This window comes from Oryza brachyantha, chromosome 9 (genome assembly GCF_000231095.2).
Source record: "Oryza brachyantha chromosome 9, ObraRS2, whole genome shotgun sequence".
Lineage (NCBI taxonomy): Eukaryota > Viridiplantae > Streptophyta > Magnoliopsida > Poales > Poaceae > Oryza > Oryza brachyantha.
The window spans coordinates 14,462,589-14,482,293 of NC_023171.2; the positions used below are offsets into that span (position 1 = coordinate 14,462,589).

At 42.9% G+C, this 19,705-nt stretch overlaps 1 protein-coding gene across 1 annotated transcript; it reads left to right on the top strand.

Moving 5' to 3' along the window:
- Positions 1-15,999: 15,999 nt before the first annotated feature.
- LOC121055287 (callose synthase 5-like) lies at positions 16,000-19,099 on the top strand. Its single transcript, XM_040527310.1, has one exon. It carries the CDS (start codon positions 16,367-16,369, stop codon positions 17,036-17,038), a length of 672 nt encoding a protein of 223 aa, XP_040383244.1. The 5' UTR covers positions 16,000-16,366; the 3' UTR covers positions 17,039-19,099.
- The last annotated feature ends 606 nt before the right edge of the window (positions 19,100-19,705 follow it).

Genomic DNA, 19,705 nt, shown 5'->3' on the forward strand with positions numbered 1-19,705 from the left:
CCGGCATAACCATAAAAAAGATCATTAAAAAAGCGTGAGCCGTTATTAAAACATTATAAAGTTGATGATTCCCACCAAGAATTTGATCGCCGGGTCGGGCTAATTCCATACGAATCAGTACGGAGAAGCATGTGCCCATCACTCCCGCAATGGCACCGAAGATGAAATATAGAGTACCAATATCCTTGTGGTTAGTGGAGAAGAGCCATCGGACCAGATTTGTCATTTGATTTTCGTTTGAAAACTTGAAAGCCTTATCAGAGAGGGGCTCGGGGCTGGAAGAGAAGAACCTTGATACTAAACCAAGTTTCGATAACTTCTTCAGCTTTCATTTCCTCCGTCTTCAAATCGCAGAGTTAATTCAAAAGTCCTGTTAGGTCACATAGAGGTGCAAGGCTTTATTTGAGTCCTGTTAGGTCACATGGAGGTGCAAGGCTTTATTTTGAAAATATGAAATTCAAGTGTAGGGGTGACTTGACGTTACGAGATGTTTTTCCATACTTTCCGCATTCCTAAAAACACAAGAAATAGAAACAAACCGATACCGAGAGCAATAGGGTTAATCAAAAATAGATCCGAAGTGCTCCCCGCAAAATGCATAGCAGCGAAATTTTCCGCTAAATTAGCATTAGCTAGGTCGCCTACTCCGTACTGGAACGCTTCACTTGCAGTGCCATTCATTGCTAAGTCCTTGTGCTGTTTAACCAGAAAATCAATATCATCGCTATTATGATGTACCCGTTCGGCTACCGCCCTAAAATTAACACCTCGGTGATCCCTGCCGTCACTACGAATTAAATCTTTCATTTGGTTCTCGATAGATGTTCTCAACACACCTCGGACATAATTATCATTTGGACTCTGCAATAGCTCATTAAGATAAAGGAAGCGGATCTCTCTCTCTGGGGATGGTTGGTTCACGGAAAAGGATCTCGGTGGGGATGGTTGGTTCACAGAGTCAAAGGACTCAAGCGGGGATGGCTGGTTCACGGAGGAAGAGGAGGAAGGACTCCCACTCCCAATTAATCCCTCAGCAGAAGAAGAAGAAGGAGTAGGAGTAGGAGAGTCCAGACTCGAATTGACAGACAAATAGGAAGATGAATGCGGGCTGCTAGTCGCACTTCCTCCCGAAAGATCAAAATTCTTAATCCCGGTCTCCAACACCTGCATTTCTTTACCTTTAGAAGAACCTTGGTTCGTCATTGTCATTTTATTTCTCGTTTTGATTTCAAACCTTATCAGAGAGGGGCCACTTAAGGCTGGGTTTTATAGCGTCGAACATGACTGAACACCCACACAATCTCGATTTTACACAGCAACACTTTCAACACTGCCAAGTTAAGTAACGACTTGCATACAGGGGACCCACCTAGTGCCCCAAGGGCTGACTCTTCTTTCATTATCTACGATTTTTTTGTTTTGCCTGATCTAGATTACAGGATGTCCGAGAAGACAGGCTTTCTCTAGTGAAGAGTTAGGTGGATTTGTGGTTGAGTAGAAATGCTGGTAGGAAATCGGGCTTGGGAAGTAGAGGAAAGAGGATGTCTAATAAAATCACTGGAGTGGCGAGAGACCTTTCTCTTTTCTTAGCCAGGCAACCTGGAGGACAGCAATGCCAAATCCTATATCAATTTTATCACAAGACCCTGAGGCGGAAGTTGGAACCGCTTCTCGAACAGGAATCACAGACGTAACTCATGCTCTTGTTCTTTTTTTTTACTCTGTTTTTTTCGCAAGATGGATGGACAAGAAACGCTAGTTTTCAATCAGGCCGAACTGTTTGCTTCTTCTTAACTGAGAAGCCAACCCAGCCTTAAGTGAATAGTGCAAGCATCTGCCATCAGCATCATTCCTAATAGTTTTGCTGAAATAAGTGTAACTGCCTTGTACCCGCAGCAGGAGGATCTTCTCTCTATGGATTCCTGAGAAATGGAAAGTACCATTCTATACCCCTTCCCTAGCTTAAGCCCTATAGACCAGTGTAGTTATACTCCCTGATTGGTAGAGCTTGGACCACCTGTTTGATAAGCACCTCTTTTTGCCTTCGACATGGAGCACCTCTTTTCTGGCATAAGACAATCTCTTCTCGCACCAGCCCTACCTACATCAGTGATTGCTCGAAAGAACTTATTAATATAGAGGGAAGCCGCCTGGGCTGAAATGCTAGGAAAAGAAGGGTTTCAAGTCTGTTCCCATTCGGGAATTGCATATTAGAAGAAGTGATGTTCACTAGCATTTGAAATGGAAGATACCGACTACTGATGGAAGAAATCTGGAACTGAGCACGGGCAATAGCTGACAGAACTTCACAGACCACAGAGAATAGGGCGCCCATCTCTTCACTTTCTTAATTATGACAGTCAAGTTGAATCGATTTGACGGGGTTTCTTAGCCGTTTTTCCAGTCTCTGTAAAGAAAGTGCCATCAATTGGATGAAAGAATCCCGCCCTCTAGTCGAGTGTGAGCATGCAAAATTGGAGTGCGGCTCAGGATCTTTTTGATCTCAAGATGATGCCACGGTTAAACCCAGCTACATGGTCGCGGGACGTGTTGGATGCAGATATCATGAGCAAACGGGAGGCGGCAATTGCAGTCTCTGTAATGTGGACCATCTGGGGGAGCCGAAACAGCTACAACCATGGCGATGTCAAGTACCAGCCGTTGAGGTCTGTTGAATTGGTTGATGAGCTCATTAAATCTCTAGAGATTCCAGCTCAGGAGGAAGCCCCATCGGCTGTGGTTCAGAAGTGGGCTCGACCTGCTTTGGGATGGATGAAACTGAACACTGATGGAGCACTGAACTTGCAGGATGGAGTTGCGGGTGCAGGAATTGTTGCACGGGATAATACAGGAAACTTTGTCACTGCTGAGTGTCGAAGATATGACCATATCAGTGATCCGAGCACAGTGGAGATGCTGGCGTGTAGAGATGCAGTCATGTTAGCACTGTAAATTTGTGTAACCTATTGATGAAGCGTGTTAACCTCCACGATGGAGGCCGCCTTGTATATATTGCCTTCTAGGTCGGTTACAGGTGAAGCCATCTGCTACTTGATCTCCTGAAGGAACAAACCGAATATCCAGCAACCCTTGAGACACTTGTTCACGCACAAAGTGGTAATCCACTTCTATGTGCTTAGTTCGCGCATGGAAGACTGGATTTGCTGATAAGTAGGTCGCACCAATATTGTCACACCACAAGCATGCCGCCCGCGGCTGAGCTATGCCGCGTTCCTTGAGTAAGGTTTGAACCGAAATAATTTCTGCAGTAGCATTTGCCAAGGCTTTGTATTCTGCTTCGGTACTTGATCTTGAAACAGTTGCCTGCTTCCGAGCATTCCAAGAAATCAGATTAGCTCCCAAGAATACTGCAAACCCTCCAGTGGACTTGCGATCATCCGGACATCCTGCCCAATCAGCATCTGAGAACGCACTTACTAGAGTTGAATCTGACTTGCAAATTCGAAGACCAAGTCCCAAGGATCCTTTGAGATATCTCAATATGCGCTTAACTGCTGTCCAGTGCAATGAAGTGGGAGCATGTAGATATTGGCAAACTTTATTTACCGGAAAAGCTATATCCGGTCTGGTCAATGTCAAGTACTGTAACGCACCAACAATACTTCGATACCTTGTAGAGTCCTCCGCACCTAGAGGCTCACCTTCTTTCGCCAATAATTTATCTGTTGCTGATAACGGTGTATTGATCTCCTTGCAGCCATGCATGCCGACACGTTTTAACAGATCAGTAGCATACTTCTCTTGAGTCAAGATAATTCCATCATGAACTTTATTAACTTCTATGCCCAATAAATAGTGCAACGCACCAAGATCCTTAAGGGCAAATTCTTCTTTCAAATCTTGAAGTAATGCCGAAGTTGCTTTTTCACAAGAACTAGCAACAATGATGTCATCAACATATATCAACACAAATATGGAGATTGTACCTTTCTTGTAAAAGAAGATCGAAGCATCTGCTTTTGACGGTTGAAATCCAAGATTCTGCAATTTCATGCTTAGTCTGGAAACCCATGCTCTTGGTGCCTGCTTGAGACCATAGAGTGCTTTATCTAATTTACACACATAATCCAACTTTGACTTGTCTTCATAACCAGGTGGCTGACGCATATAAACATCTTCTTCAAGAACTCCATGAAGAAAAGCATTTTGAACATCTAGCTGTCGCAAAGACCATCCATTAGAGACTGCTAGTGACAATATTAGTCTAATTGTGGCCGCCTTGACTACAGGACTGAAAGTCTCTTCGTAGTCAATACCATAACGTTGCTTAAACCCTTTAGCAACCAAACGAGCCTTGTACCGATCAATAGTACCATCAGCCTTCCTTTTTATCTTATAAACCCATTTGCAATCAATCAGATTGCGTCCCTGAGTTGCGGGAACCAAGTGCCATGTGTTATTACGCATTAAAGCACCATTCTCTGAATCCATTGCTCCCTTCCAATTTTGATCATCAAGTGCCTAATAAAGGTTTCGCTCGACGACCCTGTATCCATTCTCGATTAAAGCACGGAGAGTTAGGTTTATTATCTCCAGTTTGATGCTATCTTCTCCACGACTTGGTTCTTATGGATCTCCTCCAGGTCCTAGGCATCTTGTCTCTAGCTCTGCTCTCTATCGGTAGTCAAATCAGCACTTTGTCTTTGCCTGTCTCTGTCCATTCCTTCAACACTGATGGACTCGGAGTAACCCCTTTAAGAAGAAGCATAAGACCTCAAGCGAGGAGATAGAATAGAAAGAATGATAGCCAGTTCTTTGAAAGTGGGAAGAAAGCCAAGGATACGGTGGTGTGTAGGGTCTTTCAAATCAATCAGGAAAGCGTGAGCTGAGAAGGAACACGGCTTTCCGCGCCTTAACAAGTGGATCTACCAAGAATTGCTTTTTCAGCCGTTACTTATTATATAGTAGCTCGATCCGCTCACGCATGTGATTACCCGCATGACCCAAGAAGCTACGGACTTCCTTCACTGGAGGAGGCAAGCGATCTCAAGACAGCTCATTGACGAGAGACGAAGAACGATTCCCGCTCAGACGATTCGCCGCTAGTTAAGTTACTTTTCGTCGAGTATTCCTTCTTTCCGGCATAAAGCCAGTTCTTCCTGACCTTTCGGATTGCTAACCTACATTTTCTCATTGGTTTTCAGAAACGGAACATTCAAATCAAGTAGATGTTCTAAAAAATCCACTTCTTTTCCAATGCCGATCATACCATACCGAGCGCTTAGAAGCAGAGGTACCACCCACGGCTTAAGTGGACAAACAAGGCAATCTAATCATTTTTGTTTTGGAAAGCCGGGATCAAGGCTTTGCGGAAAGGATTTGAACTCGTGATGATTCGTGTTGGCCTATGTTTCTCTGGGACTATGTTTAAAACCTTGACGAGCTTTAGCAGTATGCTTGGGGTCCAGCGGTGAACATACTCACCTTAAAGAATTTGCAAGAGGTGGCCCAAACAGTACAAAACCAGACAACTACTGGGAAGAGTGGCTGCCCAAGCATTTCTGGATGCTCTTTTGCACTGACGGTGATTTTATATATCATAAGTACATATGTATATATATAAATGTTTCATTCATTTCTCTTATTTTTTATTGAAAACGATTTGTATTGCAACTGATTGCAGGTCTGGAACTACGAGCATACTTTTCCAGAGAGAGTCCTTGTTGGCTCAAGTTGAGACCGTAGCGCAAGCTCATCAAAGAAGGAGGTGTGGCCTTTGTAAGCCTATTTTACATCTACAAGGCACTAAAGCTTCAACTTTTCTGGTCATTGTACCATTCCGAGGGACTTTGGGCAAGATTCCTGCAGGCCAAGTACTCTGACAATCTCTCTTTTGCTGCTGCTAGACATAAACCAGGTTGTTCCAAGAATTGGCATGAAATGCTTGAGATACGATCTTCATTTTATTACAATACTCATTTCTGGTTGGCAGCGGGTAACTACTTTCTTCACATCTAATTGGTCTGGGATAGGTGCTTGACTCAATTACTTCCAGCCTGATAGATGGCGCGTTCATTTTCTTATAAGCACCTCTCTATTCAAGATGCATTCAACATGGGCAGCAGATTAAGTGATTTATTATTGTCCCTTCCTCTAGAGGAGGTGATACACCATATCAGTCCATATTCCATGCTTTGCTGGTGAGAAAGATAAACTACTTAGGATCCCCGACAACCATGACATCTTCTCAACGAAATCTGCTTTTTATGTTATCAGAAGGCCAACGGGTGATTCCAGCGCGATCCACTTTAGAGGGAATAGGTCCCGATCTTTCTAGTCTCTCTTATTGCCTTTCCTTATCCAAGTCATCCAGCCAGTGTGTTCTTATTTTCAGTGCCATTCTGCGTGGAAAAGAGCTTTCTTCGAACCTCTGGTGTCCGCCGTATAATATAATATCCGTTCAGTCGTGGAAGACCCGTTGTCAATTTTCAAACTGGCCTTCCGCTCCTCTCTATTTTGGGGAGAAGGTGTATCCTGGCAAGTACTTTAATGAGTATACTGTGCTTGGAAATGATGTGTGCATTGTCGATAAGCAGGTTGTGGCTCTGTATCGTGAAAGAGTTGAAAAGCTGGCAACTTGACTCAAACAGTTTGTGTGCCGGGTTTGTGCATTGCCCTTGTACATCAGATGATAGAAGATGATGGAAAAGAAACCACTTCCATTGCTAGCAAAGCTCAGGAGGGATGGAATTTCTTCTGTTGAATCAAATCAGTCATACGAAAACTTTCAAGCAGACTCACCGTTCTTATCTCTATCTTTTTCTTAAGCTTTAAGTTGTTTGTGTTAATTCATTGCTTAATTCCACATGGGAGGGAACAAGTTAAATACTACTTTTGCCAAAGAGGGAGAGATCCTGCTCTGATTACTGAACCGGTATGGACGTTTCAGCTGCTGATAGCTTATGGTATGGGCTATACGAGAAAAGTGCCATGCTTATGTTCCACTACTCAAGCTGAAAAAAACTAGTTGCATTCACTGAATGAAAGCGATTCTACTACACTAGGGAACTCTCGGGTTGATCAACTCACCTAGCTCCGATAATAGTCAACTCACCTAGTGACATTCGTTGGTGCCGATTCGACATTTCGTAACGTCAAGTCACGCCTACACTTGAATTCCCCTATTTTGATAGGAGTTTTGAAATGAACATAAGCCTTGCTTTTCTTCTGATTCTGATTCAGTCCAAAGATAGAGACAAAAGAAAAGGTAATTATTGAATCGGACTTGGCTTCTTTTTCGGCATGGGCAAAGGTTTGGCAATTTCACCATTAGCAAAGGTTTAATCGGTTGACGGTATCCTTGGGGAAAGGCACCTGCTTTTAGCAATGGTTGTTATTAGCAAAAGGAACACTTTACTCGGCTTGTAGAAAACTCTGCACTAGGCTGAAGCAATTAGTCTCCCGTGTCAACTACTCATTTCTGTTTATCGATTTTCTATGCTTTCGTTCCTCTAAGGAATCCCTCCTACGACTTAGACTCAACTTGGACTGCTGCTTGAGATTAAGGAACCCGCTCTGGCACCTAGGAAAGAATGCTTAGGATAGGAATCGTGCTAGGAATCGTGAACAGGAAAAGCTAAGACCGGTTATGCCGAGAGGAAAGAAGCTTGTTAGGAATGGCCATTGATTCTCTTTTCAGTGAGGGATGCCCAGGCAGGGTATCAGGAACGGATAGAACTCTTATTCCCAGCTGATGATTCTTATTTCCCTATTCACTTAGTAGGAGAGGAGCATGGCCAACCAATCACATCTGTAGCTCGAGAAACATCTCTTGCTTTCGCTCGCAGTTGTCCGATACTTGCTTGACTAGTAAAATAAGCAAACCTAATACCTTCATGTGGCTGATTACCAAACCATGCTTCAAACGGTGTTCGGTTCAGAACTGCCTTTGTCGGACTTCTGTTCAGAATAGAAACAGCTGTATTAACTGCTTCTGCCTAAAAAGTATCAGGCATACCTTTCTCCTTAAGCATTGACTTCGCCCCCGGAAGCCATCGGCATAACACCCGGCATCGATACCCAGTCCTGAGTGAAAAAGATACCGCGACTACGATCTTTTTGAATATAATCATCACGAATAAAATCAACAAAACCTCAATTTAGTGTTCCCCTTCCTCGCTTCCCCACGCTATCCCTCTTTCATTCTCCTACACCGTCATTGGAAAAGTGAAACAACTATTACACATCCGCAGCAAGGTTCGCTATCGCTGTTCCGCTATTGGATTTGGAACCACCCTTTCCGAGGGTAGCATTAGTTTAGTTTAAGCAGATTTCCCTTGCCCGTGCCTTATCGCTATCCAGGGCCGTTGATAGGATTCGATTCTCAAAGTCAACCTCCAAGGAAGCAAAAACCTTTCCCCGGGGCCTAGGATCGGCTCATCAGCCGTAGCCTGACCGTAAAAGGAACTAGTCAAAGCTCTCGGGTCATACTTTCCACTGTTTCTTTCCCACGGGTCGTCTCTGTATAAGCTGGGAGTCAGTCGGTGGTTAAAGCACCAAGCAGCAAGCATTCATCTTCTTATTATTAAGTGTGCTTGTTAATAGACACCTTTGCTATGAGCGTAGGAAGCAGCAGCCTTTTTTCATCGTACGTCAGTAGCTGCTCTCTTTCAATTAGTTCCATGCTAGTATCAGTTAAGTCAGTTAGCAAGGGCGCTTAGCTTCTTATCATTTAGCAAGAGATAAATCTCCCCGTTGTTCGATCGTACAAAAGTTCATTCAAAGAAATGCTTGGCGATAACTGTTTGTTTATTTGCGGATCAAAATAGATTTCTTTAGGAGAGGAGATAAGCCTTGTGCTGGTTTTGCTTTCTATTTTACTTGTTTCTCAAAACAGCTTTGACTCTAGAATGCTGTGGGTCGATAATAAGTTGCAAATTGACAATTTATAATGCGTTATCAGACTCAACCAAGCGAAATGCGAAAAGCCTTAACTAGTAATCCTAAATATGGTATGGCCGGCCCGCCTGTAAGCTTACTTACTTTTTACTCATACTCATCAACTCCAATATCCGTGCTTTATCTCGCAGTACTTCTTCGCTTATCCAGTGGTGGGTCGATAGTAGGAGATATGGGTGGTAGTCCAAAGATTGGATATGGAATGGGTTTCGAGGATTTCCAAGAGCAGATTTAAATCTGTGTTATGGTTTCAGGGTTTGTCAACCAAGTGCAGGAAGATGGAAATATAAATGATATCGGTGAAGATGCAGCAACTAGCACAAGTGCCTCCAATTGCACATCAGGAGAAGATGTCACTACAGATCCTGCAACCTCAAGAGGGAGCAGCCTGTCCGTCCTATTTTAAAGACTTTGGATTTTTTCTCCGTTCACTTACAATAAATAATATATTTTGGGTCGATCTGAAAACCTTATTCAGAGTTCGCTTCATTCGGAAGTAAGTCAACTTCTTCACTGGGATGCCAAAGGACAGGAGACATTCATTCACAAGTAGGGTTTCGGACAATTAATTCATTCAATCCTTAACTTCAATGCGGAAAGCACATCCTCTCTTCTAGAACCAAAGAACTTGCTTTGCTATAGGACTCTCAACCCTCTTCTACAGCGCTTCCCTCTCCGACGAAGAGGGGACTCCCAGCCAACATCAAGATTCGTTGAAACGTACCTTTATGCAAACCTCTGAGCGACCATTGCCCCTTGGATGGACTCGAACCGTTCATTCTCGCGCGGGTACTCTATACTATGGATGCGTTTGGCTTTGACACTACTTATATTCGACAAGTATTACACTCGCTTCAATCTCTCCACTCGCTGGATTGGATTTCCGGTTTTCTATCGCCCCTTAGATGGTTTTACAAAAACAAGCTAGTTCACAACCGATTGGCTTCACTTACCATTTCTGGTGCGGTCTGCTCTCCGTCATAACATATTGAGGCAAAGACATACCTTGTTCAAGGGCAGCCTATCCTAACTATGATGCGGTCAATCGATAGAGCAAACCTAGTGATTCCAGGGTCGGATGTGAATTCTTCCTTCTAAGCTCGTTTCCAAACGTATGAAAAACATGTCCATGAGTTAGGCCGGGTATCCATCAAACCAAGCAACAGAGTCTGGTGTATAGATTGATTATTGAATGACAGGAACTACTACTACTGCTTAGCTTGCCACTTATTACTGGACTTATACAGGTGCAGGTACTTATCACCCTTACTCCAAGCCTGGTCTTTTTGACCAAGGACGACCGACCTAGTAAACTAGGGCCGAGGCCAGCTTATTCAACCTCTTAGTCAGCTTGTATTGAGCGAGCCTACAAGAATTTAGAAAAGATCCCCTAGCAAACAAGAGAAGAAAACAAGCCTGAAGGCACGAAGTGTCGCTGCGCGCCTCGGATTCAAAAAGAGTGGCTTCTCTATGACTATGATAGAAAGTGCTCTAGCTAAATAAATAAATTAGACTCTAGAAATTCTCGGAATTCAAAGGCATATCTAGGAAACCCACAGGGGATTCTTGTAAAATGCTTGGGAATGAAAAAGCAAGGAAATCCTTCTCTAGCCATTGCATCTTTATTTGCCAACGTTTCGTTCCTCTAAGGCTTGTAGCTGTACTGCCTGTTTCAATCTCTTATGTAGGATCCTACTATAGAGGGCGCAGCAATTGCCATAGTAGTAAATATATTACTAAGATGAGTGTAGCAATAGGGAGGGCCAAGATGGTCTCCTTCTTCTTTCCCTTATTCTCACCTTATTATTATATTATTTCATTAAAAATACTCAATACTGATAAATCTCATATGGAAAATAGAATATCTAGGTTGGGCTTACTGCCTAATAAATCGCGGTTTTCCGCCAACAGACGACATCCATCCCGAGAAGTGTGTTTGCTCTAGCAGAGCTTGAAATTGAACTCTATCTACTCAATAAAAGGCCCAAGGCGCTGCAACAAATGATTTCTAGGGGTCATGAACCCAATATCGTGACCTATACTACTCTCGTGGATGGGCTGTGCCAGAAAGGGCTATTAGACAAGGCAAATTTCTGCTGCATTTCGTAATAATCTTCCCAAGAAGCTTCTTACTCAGGTCATTTATCTCACCTTGACTAACACAGTGTACGCATTCCCCTTGAAAGCCCCAAGCGCCGATCCAGAATCACCTTTGGCTCTATCTTCGACACTCCTTCACACCACCTACACTCCGAGAGCAGGAAATATCAGTCCTAGAAAGCTTGTCTCGCACCTCGTTCTACTACGGTGGGAAGCTGGACATTAGAGCATTCGAGACGGAGACTCAGTCCACTTCCACTCTGCGCGGAATAAGAGGCAAGAAGCAATCTCAGTTACAATGGCAAAAAAAAGAAGTTACCGTGGCTGAGAGTTAGGACTAAGAAGCTGCTTGGGGCGTACCAGATCTTAGATCCTATTCCATCTCATCTTCATTCGAGCTCTTTGGTAAAGCCACAACAATTGCAGAGTGTAACGAAAGTGAAGCAAGTCACAATTGGCGAGTTTCACGTCAGTGATTAGAAACATCTACTCGGCCGGAGCCGTAGACTACCTATTTCAATTCCTTCCCTCTTGCCTGCCTATGTCTTTTGCCTTATCAATGAAGTAAGTTCTGCTTCCAATTACATAAGTATTTGTGTCTCCATCCGCATGCATATATAATACCTTCGAACTTGACCTTGAAAGTGATTAGTTCGGGCAAGACCAATAACAAATAATGAAATCAACTCAGAAATCTATGGAACAAAAATGAGTTGCCTAGATTTAGAATATTGAGGCTAGTTGTCTACAACAGACATCTTTAAGCATTCATGCAATTTACATAGAGGAAAAATCAATCCACATCCACATATAAGATATTCCACAAAGGACACCACTGTGCGACATAAAGATCGGATCAAGTTATGATTTTCTCATTAAGAAAGAGTACCCGAGAAGAATAGATATGATCCGGAAACACTCTTATTCGACGAGGCGTAGAGCGTTTGACTTTCTTCTTTACAATTTCCTTAATGCGCATGAATGAGAGATTACAGCACTTAGTATGAGCATATCGGCCTAGCTTCTTAGCCATAAGAATAGTTCTACCTACCAAGTCAACCCTACTCTTGCCCACAAGAAATTCTTATTAGATACTCAATTCTTCATTGACTAGCCCCCCCAAGCAATTACCTATGCCCTCCCTAGCTTATCCATAAGAAGAGACATATCTGAATAGATAGTATTAGACCACTTCTCACAAGCCCAGTCATACATAAAGGAGGATTTCTTATAGGCAAAAAGAAAACACATCTATATCGGCGTCAAGAGTTACCCAAGTCCGAAGTAATGCGTCTTTCTATCTAGTCCAACATGCTTACCCAAGACCCAACTTCTTCACTACTTGACCTACTTTCTATAACTCCCAGACTCTGCTTATTATGCCCGAAGGAGCGTATTTAGACTGAATAAGTAAATAAGGCGCGGAGCGATAGAACATCTCTCAGTTCACTAAGGATGAAATACTCTTGCTAGCTTTCTATCAACCACACTTCAATCTAATCTTTGTCTCCACCCTTCCGGTTCGGTAGCTAACGAAAGGAGTTCTTTCGCCAAGAACAAGCAACGGCGAGCTACCGCGAAAGCCGTTGCGCGTTAGTCACGCGCATACGTTTTCTTGGTTGAGTGAACATCGGAATTCCACGGGGAAGAATTGGAATAGGAATAGGTCAAAGTGCCCATGTTACAGAGGACGCCGTGCCTATTCTTTTCTCATCGAGTTCTAGAGGAATGCAATAAAATAATAAAGAAAGATCTTGATTTTCTCTTTCCTTCCTGCTTAGGAAAGTTCGAGTTGCCGGGCCTCAGAGCCAATTCCTTAAGGAAAATCTGGTTTCTTACTTTATTTGTGTGGGGACCCATATTTCAATATGTTCAATTAACCTCACACCGGACTTTGTCACTTTGAAGCTATAAGGTATCTCGTACAAATACGCAGGAGTCAGGACTCATCTAACTACTCTTTCAACTATCCCTACTCTTACTTAAACTGTCCCCCTAAGAAGTCATCAAATGGTAACACGACGCCGGGTGTGGCAGGGATCGAAAAAAAAAGCATTAGCTCATTCGCAGAGAGAGAATGAGAGAAGGTGGATAATGGTTAGGGATGTAAGTACTATAGTTTGGTAGGTTTGAATTGTGTGGCCAGGGGTATTGGTTACGATTCCAGTGGTCTTCAGGCGAGTTGACAAAACTACCCCTATGCGAAAAGAATGAAGCTGATGTGGTTGTTCCAATTTATGAAATTGACTTGCTCTTCTCTCGATTGAACCATTGCAACCAAGGATTGAAAAAAACTTCTATTTACTCGATGGTTGCTGTTTCCATGTGATAGATTTTTCCTACGGAAACGTTTCCTTTTTTGTTAGAAACCCAGCTCTTTCCTTTCCCTTCCTGACCATGAAACAGGCTAGCGCCTTTTATGAACTCTTATCCAAAATCTCTCATCAATCAAAGTCTGTTCCTTCTACTGCACCTCAAGCACCTCCGGTTCAGGTCTTTTATGATTGTGACCAATTTCCTGGCCCGTTGGAAGGCCAAAGCAGCCCAAGTGATTGATCTCTCCCCAGAAAAGGAACAAGTTCGGATAATGATGAATAACATGAGTAGGCAATACCATGACTATTTCGATTTCCAAGCGATGACCACGCTCTTTGATTGAAGCAGCCACTCGTATTGAAGATGCTATCTACAATGGGACTCATGGATCACAGGTCAAAGAGGCAGATCCAAAAGGAAAGAAGATAGCCCTGGGGGGAACAAGCAAGAACAGTGAAGTGAATATCTTGTCTGACGGAAAACCAAAGACACTCAGGACTTTCACTCCGTTCGGCATAACTCTCAGCCGCGCCTTGGAAAATAAGCTTAAGAAGCATGCTGTACTTCCTCCTGCCAATATAAACATGATCGAGCCAACATTGTCGAGTTGGTAGTCTCTGACTCCCTCCTTATTACGCCAGCCGGAGAAAAGGGAGAAACCGATGGTAGAGACATGACTGGAATCCAGGAGACTGACGAGATTGAGCCCCCACCTCAAGTTCATATGCTTCCTTGCGCTAGAAACCAATACGCACGTACGAGGCCTACGATTCTCTAGTTGTATTGGGAAGTGAAAGACTGGCTACCAATAAAGATATGAAAGAAGCATCACTCTGTCTGTTGGATGCCCTTCTTCCTGGCAAGATCAGATCAAGAATAGCCGCAAAAAGCCTCTCCTCCTTGTACGAAGACTGGTCTACAAACTTTCCCCTTTGGGAGGAAGGGAACACCTCACTAACAAAGAAAGATCCTATTGCTAAGCGTTGATTACTTAGGACTCTCCCCATGAATACGGGGCCCACTCTACTATTTACTCCTGGGTCTTCTTGCATTATTTTATGGTGTGCTCTTTAGGAGGAGAAGAAAAGCCAAAGATCTTTGTCCTCTCAACTCGAGGCTGTAGCAGACATGAAATTGACATATGTTGCTACTTGCCAGATATACGGAAATAAGAAACAATCTGGTGATCGGCGTGCTAACAGATATCTTGAACTTGAGGGTGAAGTAAGTCATTTCTTCCGAGAAAGAAATAAGAATTGGAACATTTTGCCAATTACAAGATACGACATATCTAAGATGTTTTTTGTTCAATTTTACGAGACTAGTTCAGTTGATGTTTACTTCAGTAGTTAACATTTAATTAGAATGAAATCTCCCAAAAAAATGGAATTGCTTCAATTCAATTCCAATTTGAATTTTAAACTACAGTTACCCCGGTCTGCGTGTGGCATACATTGATGAAGTTGAAGAGAGGGATGGTGACAAGGTGAAGAAGGTCTTTTATTCAGTTCTAGTAAAAGCTCTCGACAATCATGATCAGGTAGGCATACCCACAAAGTAGAAGTCTTTACCATTCCAAACCTATGATGTCAACCTCAATAGCGCTTACACTTTGTATCCTGTGAAGGAAATATACCGTAAAAAATTGCCAGGACCAGCAAAATTAGGTGAAGGGAAACCTGAAAAACAAAAATCATGCGATCATTTTTACCCGGGGTGAAGCCCTCCAAACTATTGATATGAACCAGGTGAATTGAGTGGTTATGGTACAGGTCATGATATATGTTGCAATATGTGTTGTATTTACGAATTATCTTCAGGACAACTATTTGGAGGAAGCTTTGAAAATGCGGAATTTGCTGGAAGAATTCAACGAAAACCATGGTGTCCGTCAACCCACGATTCTTGGAGTGCGTGAGCACATATTTACCGGAAGGTAGGTTGAAAACTTTGCAGTTATCATTGCATTTTCTTCACCTTAGTTCCCAAATCAGCAACTAATTTCTGAGAATGCTGGATTGTAGTGTGTCGTCACTTGCATGGTTTATGTCGAACCAGGAGACCAGCTTTGTGACAATAGGACAGAGGGTCCTAGCTAATCCATTAAAGTAAGTATGAATCATTTTATTATGTCATATTGGAATGAAACAATATCCATTATTATCATACTGTAAACACTGAGTGTCTTATATGTTGCAATACGATGTTGGATCTGCTGAGCATCTGTGGTGACTATCCCCTAGAAAAAGATTGCGAGATGACCCTTTAAGGATATTCTTTCTGCCCTTGAAAATGCACATGAACATGTGTCTGAGATTACAAGTAAATAAGGTGTTACAGATTAGATCAATAATCTACATTGCTTGAAACTTTTTCTGCATTGAAGCTTTTCAAGTTTAAGCATGTTGACGGTATAAAGTGTGGCAGTACTGTCTGAGAGGGCAGAAGGCATCAGACTTGTAGTCTAAATGCTGTGTATCTGACATACTTCATTCTCTGTGCAGGGTACGATTTCACTATGGACATCCTGATGTGTTCGACAGGATTTTTCACATTACAAGAGGAGGCATTAGCAAGGCTTCCTGTGGTATAAATTTAAGTGAAGACATTTTTGCTGGTATGTGATTCTTCATGTATCTTCTTAATGAAACACGTGCTCAGGCACATTCTCGAAAGAAGTGATTCTTCATGTATTTCTGGCTGTTACCCATTTATGCTCTTGAAGGCATGGAGTTGAATATTGTTTTCAGGTTTCAACTCAACGCTAAGACGTGGAAACGTCACCCATCATGAGTACATCCAAGTGGGAAAGTCGGTCTTAATCAAATTTATCTCTTTGAGGATATTGGCTATATAATTTGAAGAAGGAAAAGCTCATAATCAGCAGAGATATCTACAGGCTTGGTCATCGCTTTGACTTCTTCCGAATGCTTTCGTGCTATTTTACAACTGTTGGGTTTTATATTAGCTCAATGGTAACGTATATAGGGCAGTAGCATGCATTATATTTGTTACTGTACAGTTGGCCGTCATGCATATTTTATCATGTTCTTGTCTTAATGTTGTGCAGATGGTTGTCATAATAGTGTATGTTTTCTTGTACGGAAGACTTTACTTAGCATTAAGTGGACTTGAGTTTGCAATTATGAAGCAAGCACGGATGAGAGGGAATCGTGCACTTCAAGCGGCTATGGGATCTCAGTCTATTGTGCAGCTAGGTCTTTTGATGGCCTTGCCAATGTTTATGGGGATTGGACTAGAAAGAGGTTTCAGAAGCGCCCTGGGGGATTTCATAATCATGCAGCTTCAGCTCTGTTCAGTGTTCTTCACTTTCTACCTTGGGACCAAGTCACATTATTTTGGCCGCACAATTCTCCATGGTGGTGCAAAATATAGAGCAACTGGCAGAGGTTTTGTTGTTCGCCATGTAAGGTTTGCTGAGAATTACAGAATGTACTCCAGAAGCCATTTTGTGAAAGGACTTGAGCTGATGTTACTGCTAGTAGTCTATCAGTTGTATGGTGATGTTGCTACGGATTCGACTGCCTATATACTTCTGGCATCATCAATGTGGTTCTTGGTTATCACTTGGCTATTCGCTCCATTCCTCTTCAATCCATCAGGATTTGAGTGGCAGAAAATAGTAGATGACTGGGATGACTGGACCAAGTGGATTAGCAGTCGAGGTGGCATCGGGAAGTAAGATGCCAACCCCTTGCTTTTAGTTGACGTTAGTCAACAATAGAATACCTTTTACCGTTCATCAAGTGAACGTAGCCCTTTCGTAGTCTATGCCCCTTTATTCTTAAGTGGGGGAATCCTCTTAAAGCCGGTGATCGAGTGAGGGATTGAATTTCCATGCAGGAGTATTGGGTTTCTTGGCGTTGGATGAAGTTTCAGCCACCTGTGAGGAAGAGGGTTCAGCTTTTCCACTCCAACCATTTTTCAAGGTTGTCATTTCTTCCTTTGAAAAGAAGTATTGGGCGTCTTTATGGCTTATCTCGTGTATTCCAAAGGGTCTCAGACCCCTAGCTATTCTTCTTTGTTTACCATTCTTTACATATTTGAAGCACGGGAGAAGGAAAAAGCTGCGTACCATTAAATAATTCCCCTTTTTCGATCCTCATATTGAAGCAATAGCAGCGCATGCTCATACTCAGCCCTTTCGAGCTGAGCTTTGCTCGTGGGGATTCCTTCCCACAACATGAGACTTTCTTTGCCGTTGGTTTTTCTATTTTCTAACGAAAGGCAGAGTTATGAGCACCCTCAACGGAACACAAACTAGATTTATCAAAACAAAACTTTGGAACTCGACGAATTTGGTTACTTTTTTCCAGAAAGACAGATAAACACATCGTTTAAGACTTTCAAAGTAGACGAGATTCTCCGCATCAGTTGAATGGCTAAGACGCAACGGAATCGCTACGCTACGTTTCTTTCTATATGATAATATGCACCGAGGGGAGGAGATGCCTTAAAATTGGTTTCTTCTTTTCGAGAGTTCACATGCCAATGTTGAGATGCTAAAAGAGTTACAGGTTTTGAATCAAGCAACAGGAGAAGTCAATCCATAACAGTTGATCGTATTTGCTCCCTTCCGGATATGCGATGCCTTGGGAATGCCAGAGTTGACAGGTGCAACAGTCCGACCTCAGGGAGGAGAAAAAACCATTCCAGCACGAAGATAGGCTACACTCAAAAAGCGTAGGCCCTAGGTGAAAAACATGGTACGAAAACGGTTACATTAGTGGAGTCAGATCCCGATCAGAGCGGTCTCATCGAAATAAACATATCCAAGAAGGCAGGCACACGACTGGATATAAAAAGTGGGGCTCGAAGCTGCCATCTCCAACTAGTTGGTTGAATTCTTTAATCGACAGGTGAGGCGGAAAGTAGGTAATCGCATTCCGAAGCAAGGAGTTAGGATCGACAAAGCACCATTTCCTCCGCTATGTCTCGCTCTTCTATCAAGTGAAGAGCTCGCTGTAGCTGAACTGGAAGGCTACCAAAGGGCGCTAACCCTGTCTTTCCCAAAAAGTCTCGTCTTGTTTACTTTCCCTAGGGAGGACAAAGATTAACCAATAGTAGTCCCGAGGATTGTATGAGCAAGGTCCGAACTGTTTCTATTAGTAGCAACATGAGGAGCCCCGAAGGGAGAATAAGAAAGATTAACCGACGCCGCGTTTTCAGAAGAAGCAATTGGATAAGAATCATACGCTGTGAATGAGCAGACGAATCGACCGAGGGCTTACACACAAGAACAGAACCTAACTCTACTTCTTTTTCCTCCTCTCCTCTTTACTGCCCCCGCTATCCTATCAACAGGTCAGTCAATATCTGTAGTGGAGAAAGAAGAGTAGCCCCCCAGGTCATCAATTAGTAATAGAATAATCCCAGTAGTAGTCCTCTTGCCTAGCGGAGTCAGCCCTTAATGGGCAGACCAAAGATTGGACATCGTTGTCTAAGCGTGCTTGCTTTGCGCACCGGCACAGCTGAATGAGAATCCGCTGGCTCAGATTGAGTGGCTCACTTCCTTGAGAAGGGCTTTCTATAACTAATAAATTAGAATTGTTGACCCATATGATCTCAGGCTCATAAAGAGGATGAAGCTGATAATTTCATTCACACTTTGAGATTGAGCTCGTCTATTGAGAAAGCTCTTTCTTGATCGAAGTAAAGAATCATTGTAGTTCCTCTTTAGGCGAGCAACTTCGTTCCTATTCCCCGATTCTGAATAGGATCAGGTTGTAATGAACCAAAAATACATCGCTAAGGTTCAACCGTTTCGCTACGGTTTTCTTCCCTTTTCTTCTAAGGAATCCTGATCAAATAAAAGAAAGAAAATAAAGGCCTTATAAGCGAAGGCACCTTTCTCCGTATGGAAAAAGGAAGAAGATGCTGGTTCGGCTTCCGTTTCTAGCTCTGCTTGAGCTGCTTCGTCTGTTTCTCTTGATGTGGATGCCGGTGAGTCAGATCTCTTCTCTCACTTTCGGAGCACAGTTGGTGCTCAATTTGAAAACCGACAAAGGCGCCTGGAAAACCAACCAAAGAATGGAAGGAATGCGCAGATGTGATGGTCCTCTTCTGACGTGAATCAATTTAGCACAGAACCATTGCAACGTGTGTTGTAATGCCAACGAAAGTACTGACGTAGTAGATAGTAGATGGACGCCTGATGAAGAGTTCAGTAGGTGCCTATGTTGTGACTTCGATCGAGCCCTGGAAGGATAGGATTGTGTTTTTCAGTGAAGTATAAAGAAGGAACTTTAGAAGCGAAAGTAGGCTATTCTCGTAAAGGAATATCGTAACGGGCGACTAGGTAATATAGGAATGCCGACCCACCCGAATCTCTTGGTGGCCTTTCCCTTGG